General features: G+C 43.3%; 1 protein-coding gene across 1 annotated transcript; it reads left to right on the top strand.

The window, feature by feature from the left end:
- Window positions 1–3084: 3084 nt before the first annotated feature.
- Window positions 3085–4547, top strand: LOC123842825 (dnaJ homolog subfamily A member 1-like). The gene has a single exon (XM_045872020.3). The coding sequence runs from the start codon at window positions 3191–3193 to the stop codon at window positions 4382–4384; it is 1194 nt and encodes a 397-aa protein (XP_045727976.2). The 5' UTR covers window positions 3085–3190; the 3' UTR covers window positions 4385–4547.
- The last annotated feature ends 6211 nt before the right edge of the window (window positions 4548–10758 follow it).

Genomic DNA, 10758 nt, shown 5'->3' with positions numbered 1-10758 from the left:
TGACAACCTAATTGGCAACAGAGATCTGAACAGATGTCTCACCTAATAAAAAGCCTTTGTGTCCACAGGCTGACCCCTTTTGGTCTTAGCTGAGCTTTGGTTCTGTGCGTGATCCTTTCTGGCAATTGTCATTAATCACACATACTCACTGATTGTGGCTTGCTGTGTCCCAAGTGTACTGGATAGACCTGGGCCAGCTGAGCATGTGCCCATTGGCTTTCCCTGAACTCTGACCTAGGCCATGTCTTCTGTCACCTCATTTAATACACGCACAGGTTAGACTCTTCGCCCATCCATTTCCCTGTGAGTCCTTGGTGGTTTTTCGAAGGATCCTCCATCCTTCGAAAAGGAGGTAAGAGAAGAGATTGTTACTGGTTCTTAGGGCAAACAAAAAGGGGCTGTGTGTGGTGTGAAGTGAATTGGCCTGAAGTCCCATCCTGTGGTATAAATGGGACCAAGGGCTTTCTGTGTAGGGAGGGAAGAAAAGAAAGTACTTTGGTACACAGATACCCCCTTTCCCTCTTTCTGAATGTATACCAGACTGGGTAAGGTCAGGACAGTGGTTATCAGCTTGCAAAGGCAAAGGTATTTTACCTTCCAAATTCCTGGTTGAATTAAGTATATTTATGAATAAAGTATACTGTGGGTAGGAGAATAACCTCTTTGTTTATGGAGGCCTAAACAACCAGCTAACACAATTAAGGAACATTACATGAAGACCAAATGCCCAGGAAGCAGCATTCAGAACATAAGTAGAATATTCCCTTTAGAACTAAAACCTTGAAAGGTGTATATCCTGTAATCCTAATTCCAAAATTCATAAGTAGTCAATGAAAAAGGAAAAAAGTTCCATGGTCAAATAAATTTGGGCCTTGTTAAGTTAGACAAATTTAGCCAGCTTGCTTTTCTACAGGATTTATCAGAGCTTTCAATGTAGAACATAATTAATGGAAGTGTATTACTTCAACCTTTTTTTTTTTTTTATTGAGAGAGAGAGAGAGCAAGCAGGGGGAGGGGCAGAGGCAGAGGGAGAGAGAGAATCTCAAGCAGACTCCATGCCAAGCACAGAGCTTGACCTCATGACCCTGAGATTGACCGGGGCCAAAATAAAGATTTGGACACTTAACCGACTAAGCCACCCACATGCCCCTTGACTCAAATTTTTTTTAATAAAAGAGTTGTATTAAGCACAATACAGGTCAGTCTTTTTTTTTTTTTTAAGATTTTATTTATTTATTTGAGAGAGAGAGCTGCAAAGAGAGAGTGTGCAAGCAGGGGCAGAGATAGAGGGAGAGGGAGAAGCAGACTCCCCTCTGAGCAAGGAGCCTGATGTGGGACTCCATTCCAGGACCCTGGGATCAGGACCTGAGCCCAAGCCAGATGCTTAACTGACTGAGCCACCCAGGCATCCCAGGTCAATCTTATTACAGAAACTGACAGCATATCTTTTTTCTAATTTTTGGATTTGCTGTTTCATGAATTTCTGCTCTAAGAAGAAAGGTTGGCTTGTTTGGCCTCCTTGTTAGGTTCACCAGTTATAAACATACTTTTCTGAATCATTTCACAGTTTTCTGAATCAATGAATGGACAGATAGTTGGATGAAATCAGGTGGGATGAGATGGATCAGGATGGAAAAGTATGGCAGCAAAATGTTCTCAAGAGTCTTGTTGCTTCCCCTCCAGCTCTATTTTTATTGTTGTGTGATTCTGGGCCATTTCCTGTTATTATTACACTTATTGTTGTCAGAGGAAGCCAATTCATTTTAATATTAGCCTGAGCAAAACATAATGAGGAAGAGAATCTGCTACCAAAAAGGAAACATGTATGTGCTGCTTTGCATTCCAAAGCTTAGTACTCAGATAAAGAAAACATCCAGCGTGCTCTCCACACAGTCTCAAAACATCCTGCCAGGCCAATGAAAAATTCAGTCACATCAAGGAAAAACTGCTTGAGAACCAGATGATTTACCAAGCTCTTCACTACTCCTATTTTTATTTTGGAAGGGGAAAGAGGTGACGATGGAGAAAGGGAGAATTAAGAAGGGGGCCAGAGCAGGAACAGCTTGGAGCACTGATGTTGCCAGACCCCAGGGTGAAGGGTGAACTGCTGGCCTTCTTCCCTTAGATCTGCCAGCCAGAGCTACTACTGACATTTTCCTCCTGTGAGTGGAGAACCTCTGAGAACTTGAAAGTCCATCCTGTCCAGCGGCCAGCGCTTCTTTTTCTCTTCTCTCTTTCTTCTTCCCTTCCCAAGTATGTCCTCTGAATTGTGTGCAATGTCCACTCATCTTGGAAGGATTGCTTTTTTCAGGGCATGCGCAGGAGATGTGAAAGGTAGAGAGAAGAGGAAGGATAGGGAACCAACAGGTGAGGGAACCAACTCTGGGCCAGGCTGGGTTAAATCTTTTCACATAATGTGTTTGGTGCTCACAGTAATAGTCTGGTAGGTATTGTTATTACCCCTGTGTTACAGTTGAGGAAATGAAGGCTTAGTGAGGCTAAGGAGCTTGCCTGCCCAACCTTACGAGGCTACAAAGTGTTGGAGGCCGGGTTTAAATGGAGGCAGGTTTGTTGACTTTCCAAACCAATGCTTATAACCACAATCTCACTTAACTTTGTCAAGCCTCAACGTTCTCATTCATGAAATAGACATTATCCTTGTTTTGGCCCTTGTCCTCCTTATTGTTTATTCTCTGGCCGGAAAGATTATACCAGGTAGGACTACGCTTGGCTGCCAGAAACAGAGATATAAAATAAATGTCTGGAGGCGACTTGGTTGGGCAGGCATGGATCTGCTCCATAAAGTCCTCGGGGGCTTCAGATTCTTCCAACTCACCATTATCCCATCCAGCAGGGTGGCCCTTTTCCTCATGGTCCAAGGTAGCATATAGCTCCAGCCATCACATCTGCATTCCAGGCAGAGAATATGGGACAGAGTGAAGAAGAAAAGGATTAAAAACATACAAACTGCCTATTTTTTAGGCATGATTTTCTGAAGCACCACACCATACTTATCACCCCTCTGCCAGACATGAGTCGCCTACAACTACCTGCAAGAGATGCTGGAAAAGGGAACTTTCCAGAACGCTCGGTGAGACGCAGAGGAGCGGCGGCTGCCCGAGCTGTGCCCAGCAACGCGCTCCTTCCTGCTCCCCCACACCGGCCTCGGCCCTCTCACCGGCTGTAGAAAATGGTGAAAGAAACCACTTACTATGATGTTTTGGGGGTCAAACCCAATGCCACCCAAGAGGAATTGAAAAAGGCCTACAGGAAACTGGCCTTGAAGTATCACCCTGATAAGAAACCAAATGAAGCAGAGAAGTTCAAACAGATTTCTCAAGCTTACAAAGTACTCTCTGATGCAAAGAAAAGGGAATTATATGACAAAGGAGGAGAACAGGCAATTAAAGAAGGTGGAGCTGGTGGTGGTTTTGGCTCCCCCATGGACATCTTTGATATGTTTTTTGGAGGAGGAGGAAGGATGCAGAGAGAAAGGAGAGGTAAAAATGTTGTGCATCAGCTCTCAGTAACCTTAGAAGATTTATATAATGGTGCAACACGAAAACTAGCTCTGCAAAAGAATGTGATTTGTGATAAATGTGAAGGCCGAGGTGGTAAGAAAGGAGCAGTCGAATGTTGTCCCAGTTGCCGAAGTACTGGAATGCAAATAAGAATTCATCAGATAGGACCTGGAATGGTTCAGCAAATTCAGTCTGTGTGCATGGAGTGCCAGGGCCATGGGGAACGGATCAGTCCCAAAGATAGATGTAAAAGCTGCAATGGGAGGAAGATAGTTCGAGAGAAGAAGATTCTAGAAGTTCATATTGACAAAGGCATGAAGGATGGCCAGAAGATGACATTCCATGGTGAAGGAGACCAAGAACTAGGACTGGAACCAGGAGATATTATCATTGTTTTAGATCAGAAGGACCACGCTGTTTTTACTCGGCGAGGAGAAGACCTTTTCATGTGTATGGACATACAGCTGGTTGAAGCACCGTGCGGCTTTCAAAAGCCAGTATCTACTCTTGACAACCGAACCATCGTCATCACCTCTCACCCAGGTCAAATTGTCAAGCATGGAGATATCAAGTGTGTGCTAAATGAAGGCATGCCAATTTATCGTAGACCATATGAGAAGGGTTGCCTAATCATCGAATTTAAGGTAAACTTTCCTGAGAATGGCTTTCTCTCTCCTGATAAACTCTCTTTGCTGCAAAAACTCCTACCTGAGAGGAAAGAAGTAGAAGAGACTGATGAAATGGACCAGGTAGAACTGGTGGACTTTGATCCAAATCAGGAGAGATGGCGCCATTACAATGGGGAAGCCTATGAGGATGATGAACATCATCCCAGGGGTGGTGTTCAGTGTCAGACCTCTTAATGGGGCCAGTGAATAACACTGCTGGCATTTTATATGCAGTAGTGAATGAGTGAAGGACTATAATCATAGCTCACTACTTGCTATTGTTTTTGTTTTAATATTCAACTATAGTAGTGTTTTAAAAGTTAAATGAAGAATAAACTCAAATATAAAAGCTCTGAAAAAAAAAAAGGAGATGCTGGAAAATATGTTTTTTTTTTAAATTCTGGGATGCCATGTGTCCAGCTAAAAACTTGGGTTTTCCATTATTATGCAAGAAAGAGGAAATGGGTACTGGGGACAGCGTAGTCTCTGCCAGAGTAACCCTTCCGAAATGTGAGTTGGATCACATTGCTCACTCTGCTTAACACGGTGTGGAAAGCCTGCCCACTCACTGGGGCTAGAAGTGCAAGCCTTTGACAGGGCCTTACATGTCTTGTCTCCCTTATCTCTCTGACCTCATTTCCTACCTCTCTCTGCCTTGCTTACTCTGCTTCAGCCTCACTGGCCTCCTCGCTGGTTTTCTAATGAGCCAAACACATTCCTGCCTAAATGTTCCCTCTGAGCCTCTGGAAGCCTCTTCCCTGGGGGAATCTGCTCATCTCAGTCCCTCAGGGCTCAGCTCAAATATCACTTCATCAGAGACCACCCTACAGAAAAGCACACCACCCATGAATCTCAATCCCCCTTATCTTGCTTTATTTTTTTTTCTGCTTTTATCCCCATCTTACCCCATCCGACATGCTCTATATTTGTTTGCATTTGCTCATCGTCTTTTTCTCCTATTACAACAGAAGTGCAAGGATTTCGGGGGCATCATCTCTTGTATTCAACGTCTTATATCTCCAGCATCTAGAATAGCACCTGGTATCTGCTGTAGGCACCCAATAAACATAAGTAGAATAGACGAATGATTGATTGAATAAATCCCATTTTATCTATCTTCCAAAATGTAGGAGAGGATGATTTGTGATAGCCAATCTAAAGGGGTGTGAAAAATAGAAAGAGTCAAATATAAACTAAAACTTTGCTCTTCTTTGATGTCCTCCCATTTGAAAAAGCCCTCCGTTGCCTGTGAAGAATAATGCAGATGTTGTTGGCCTTTGTTATTTTGAAGTCAGGCATAGTGGGATAGAATTTCCAGTCTTTTCTTCCCAAAGCACCAGGACTATTTATTCTAAATCCATTTCTTCCCTGCCTTTAGTTTTGAATGAACCTGGCTTTGCCACACATAGTTCCCTAATATATCACTTTGATGGCTTATTTCACCCTAAGTAGCATGGAATTGAAGTCTGAGACTGTATCAGGCGAATTTCAGAGCTCCTTGTCTTCCCTTTGTGCCATAGCAATGGGGGAGAGTTGTCAAGCTGCGCTTGGCTAAGTTAAATGGGGAGACCAGATGGCCAGAAAGAAAGGAATTTTGGTTCAGGTTTAGGAGGAAGGTGGGAGCCAAAAACTCGTGCATAGTTTTTGACCAAGAGATCAGAGTACTCAGCACTAGGGATGCATTACTGAATGGTGGGGTCCATCAGCAAATGTTTGCAAGATTGGAGTTCCTTTTCATGTTCATCTCTCCTGACTATCTGCCAAAACTTCAAAAATCATCCAGGGCTGGGGCTTGGGTTATATGTTGCTTTTCGTTTCTAGAGACAGAGAAATGGATTTATGTTAAACACAATGAAAAGGAAAAAAAAAAGCAAAACAGGAGGTAATGAAGTCACTTTGAGCTTTTGCTTGTAGGGGGCAATTTTAGAAAGAAAAGCCAATAAAAAGTCCAAAATTGGGGAAGAAAGTTTTGATGGGAAACAATGGAGAAATGCCATTTTTAGGAGGATCTCTATTGCTCTAAACCGAAAAAGACAGGTGGCACAGAAAGCCAGAGGCCACTCCAAATTAAACTGGGAAGTGGCAATCTGAGCCGTCTGGCACTGAAGTGGGGTCAGGAGGCAAGAGATAGAAAGTCAGGCAGTAGAAGGTGGCAGGGATCCAGGCAGGAAACAGGCCGAGTGTGAACAAGTGTCTTCGTGGTAGGGACAGATGGAACAAGAGATGTTAGGGACATACTGCTGACAAAGCCTGACTCCTTCATGTTCTCTGATAAAGTATTTCATTGCCGCTGGCGTTCAGCAGGCCTTGTTTTTATTGTGCTTATTGCCGTGCTGGAAATAGAAGGGCAGAGCCTCTGTTCCATGGTCTCAGAGCTTAAATGTGAAAGGCAGAAGCACGAGATGCTGACTTGAGAGAATGGGCTGGCTGAACATCTCTGGTTTTCACTGGATTGTCTCTGGCGGCTAGGGTGACCTCATAACCATGTGTCGTGTCTCTAGCTGCAATGTAAGCCACGTGCCCATCAGCGCTCAGATTTGAGTGCAATGACCGTATGGTATAAACAGGGGATGAATCACAGCCACCTCTGTGGGCATGAGGGGACCGAGGCTCGGTGTGGTGGAATGGCTTGCTCATGGTCTCTCAGCTAGAAGATTGTAACACTCAGACTAGAACATGGTGCTCCATCTCCTACCATGCTGTCTCTCCACCACCTTATTTATGTGAGTCGGTTAGCAGTGCTGATTGCATGTGTGCTTTGCTAAATGCTTCGGGGAGAGGCAGGAGAGCAACCCAGAGGTGACCCTTCTCCTCAGGAGGCTTCTGCTCTAAAATGGGAGCCAGGACAAAGGTAGATCAATGATTCCGTGTACAGATGCTCCCACAAGTGTACACTTAACAAGATGTTTGGATATATTCATACCTCCCAAGGGTGTTGTTGGAAGCTCTGGAAGTAAATCTCTGGGGATCTGAAGAGACTCAGAAAACTGACCTATTGGCTTGGCTGTGAGGTTATTCCAGATATTGGGGAGCTATGTAAGTGGGGGCCCAGATGGGGCCAAAAGGTGCACTTGACTGGAGGGAAGGGATTTGGGATCGAGAGTTGAGCAGTTGTTGGAAATTAAACAGTCTAACTTCTCTGGGGGTGATCTCTTTGCTGAGATAATGGGATGTTTCAGACTCCTTGTAACTAGGATCTAGATATAGACAGATGTTTGGGAAAAATCGGTCCCAATTTGTCATCTGGCTTCCCTTTCATGACTTCCTAGTGTGGCGTATGTCAGACTTTAAATGGCCAGGGCTCTTAGAAATACAAATACCATCTGGGTCTGGATAATCTCCAAACCCAGGGATGCCGCATGGGGAAAGACAAGAGGAAAACCTAACACTGAGTTGAGGTTTGTCCTTGGGCCACACTAAACTTTTGCTGGACATGCTCAGATTACCTGTACAGAGAGTGTCCCTGGGCAAACACCACAAGACCCATCTTTTCAGGACATGGTGACCTCATTATCTGGTAAATACATCCTGATTTCTCCTTAGGAAAGTTTCGAGGGTCAGGATCCCCACTTGCTTCTGGCCCAGGGAGCCTGAAACTGAGGCAGGGCCAATCCCTTCTCCTTGGATCTGAGTCTTGAGCAGAGTGACAACCAGATTGGAGCTCAATTGAGTAGAAGGTGGTTTTCTGAAGAGATTGCCCATCCGTGCTATTCCTGAAACCTCTGAAGTCCTACAACTCCAGCTTTACCTTCTGTTCTCTGATCTGCTTCCTATTCTTCCTCCAATTACATTTTGCTTTGGACAAAATCTGTTTCTCTTGCCTGCAATCAAAGAACTTCCAAGGATAAACAAGTAAAATCATAAACATATTTTCAGATGCTCAAGACACATCTCCCTTTGCCCATCTTCCAGCCCACCTGCCTCAGAACCCCCTTAGGGGATGAGAGCCCTTCCCATGAGCCAAGGGTGCCAAAAATGGAATGTGTAACACCAAAGTGTTGAGGCAATCAGTGAGATACTGTATGATGCAGGCTTCTATTTCAGAATAATTACCAATTAATAACTGCCCCTTGACCTCCGTGTCTACCTACAAGTACAACACTAATCACAGGGCTGGTTTAAGTCTCAGCAGTAAATTTATAGGCCATATGCTCAAAACTATTTCCGGTTATCCATAGAATTTCTATTTCTATTTCCTTATGTTAAAAGCCAGAGCAGGAAAAGGTATTCTGCATGTCACCATTATAACATTTACATCCTGAAAACTTAAATGATCAATACAGTGATGGAATGCCTGGAAACCTCTGAAGTCCTTTGTTAAGAGAGCTGGCTTTTTCTTTCTATCATGTGGAACCCAAATTCTTTGGTAACGATCGGTAGAGCACAAAAAGTTGGTAACACTTTACTACAGAATTATAAGGTGGCCAGAAAGGAAGGAGAATTTCACAGCTCTGGAATTACATGGAAATCTACTGCAAACAAGACAAGGTGGAATCTGAGTGGCATCTTCGAGTGCTGGAAGGGCTGCAGTGGAAGTGGACAGAGAAAGGCTTCAGTTCAGGTGGCCCTGAGTTCACCTTCCATTTATGTTTTTCCTTTGGGTCCAATTCCAGGAGGTCTGGCTTTGAAGTCCACAACTTAACCCACCAAATCATGTCTCTGTCTGGCATAGGCTGGGCATGATTGGCATGTCTTAATATACCACATTATGCCAGTGGAAAGGTGAGAAATAAACAGTAATGGAAAACTTTCGTGAAAATAACAATTCAGTCTATTTCTAGTTACCTTTATCCGCCCCATTGGAATGCTGCTTTTTCTTGTACTTCCATAGCTGACTCCTAGCATCCTGTACTGCTAACCTGGAAATCTCACTATTCTCCTGTAGTGAGAGACAACTGTTTGCATGGAGATAACTTTCGTCATTCCGCCTAGACTGCAGGTTGTATCAGTCAGGGTTTAATCAGGGATGCACAGTAACAATGAATATGATGAGAAGAAGGGGGTTGTTATGGGACTTAGACCCCCACAAGTGTGAGAAAAGCTGGAAGACTAAAGGTAAAAGAGAATAGAAACATCAGAGAAAGAGCCACTGACCAGCCCTCTGGAAGCACAGGTGCATGTGGACAAGCGGCATTTGCAGAGTTATGAGAAGCCAAGTCCAACCAGCTCTTGTGGAGGACAGCAAAGGGAGAGCTCTCTAGGAGAGGAAGTTGATGCCTGTGTGCTACTGAATCTCTGAGTCCACAGCTGAGAACTGGTCAGCAAGTCAGCAATCAAGAATATGAGCTAGATGTGGAGCAAGGAAGAACAAGAGGAAGGCAGGACTCACCGAAGATCTCTGCATCTTTCCAGCACCATATCTGAATGCATATTGTATGTCTGCTGAGAGTAATGGCCAATGAGTGACTTCCACCTTCAAAATATTGAACAAATTCCTCTTTTGGCCACCTCTAACCTGGAACCATGCAGATGAGGGAGAAGCATAAAATGGAATTTTGAGGAAGTTTCTAGCTTAACCAAGTTGACAGTGTAACACTTCAGAACAGTGCAACTCTTACCAACTTATCAACTTTTTTTCTGTATTTAACTTCCAGATAAAGACAATGTGAAATCATGTTTTCTCCTAACATGATGCAACTATTCTTTGTACAAATGAAAACAGGTTGTCTCCAAGATAATATAGCTGGATGCATCTTTGGGTTACATTCACTTTCATCACTAGCTGAATCAGACCCCTCTCTTAATATCTTGTACTTTAAATATCAAGATATAAGGCTTGCCACTTTTATAACATCTTATGTTTTATAGTAAATGAATAGGATTAAGAGGGAAGAGAAATAAAAAATATGTAAAAGTATACACACACATACATATCCATATAGATACACACAAATATATCAAAGAAAAGAAGAAATTCTGGTAACTATTAGAGTCACTGTTTCCGCAACTGGTCATATTATCATAGCTGGTATTTTTTTAAAATTTTATTATGTTATGCTAGTCACCATACAATACATCATTAGTTTTTGATATAGCTGGTATTTATAAATTCTTCCTTCCATAATTGTTTTTGCATTTGCTTTGCCCTCAGGAAGCACCACAGCTGGTCCTAGATCCTAGTCTAATGGAATGGTCCAAGCTCTGATTCTACTAGAGGTTTTATCTTTACTGGGTTGTAGGGTCCCATTAATTTTTATCACAGGGCATGGTATTACTAAGAGAGGTCCCAAAGATTGCCTGCATTCCAGACATACTCTTTCCTGTCCTCAATGTGTAGTAGTGACTCAATTTTCCCTTGATAGGGTCAATCACCTCGACCAGTACAGTAACCCTCTTCATTGCTTATTGTTTTCCTAGCATGAGGACCTTAGAGTGGCCAGGTAACGGGCTCAGTTTATAGTTAATAGAACTATTCTGAGTGCTTGGTGGACACTCCCCTATCAGAAGCACCCAAACCTGCTCATGTTTTCCAAAGCTACAGGTATTTTCTTGGATTCTCCTTTGGAGCAACTTCTAAATTCTCTCTGAGATGTGAACTTGGAATTCAAGGCATCGTAGGTCTTTCACAA

This window comes from Mirounga angustirostris, unplaced genomic scaffold (genome assembly GCF_029215605.1).
Source record: "Mirounga angustirostris isolate CCGP_5_RB_7025 unplaced genomic scaffold, mMirAng1.0.hap1 SCAF_5, whole genome shotgun sequence".
Lineage (NCBI taxonomy): Eukaryota > Metazoa > Chordata > Mammalia > Carnivora > Phocidae > Mirounga > Mirounga angustirostris.
Note: the sequence above shows the minus strand (reverse complement) of the source record. Positions and strands in the feature narration are given on the sequence as shown.

Coding starts and splice junctions, on each gene's coding strand:
- LOC123842825 (XM_045872020.3), top strand. CDS start 3,191: ATGGTGAAAGAAACCACTTACTATGATGTTTTGGGGGTCAAACCCAAT.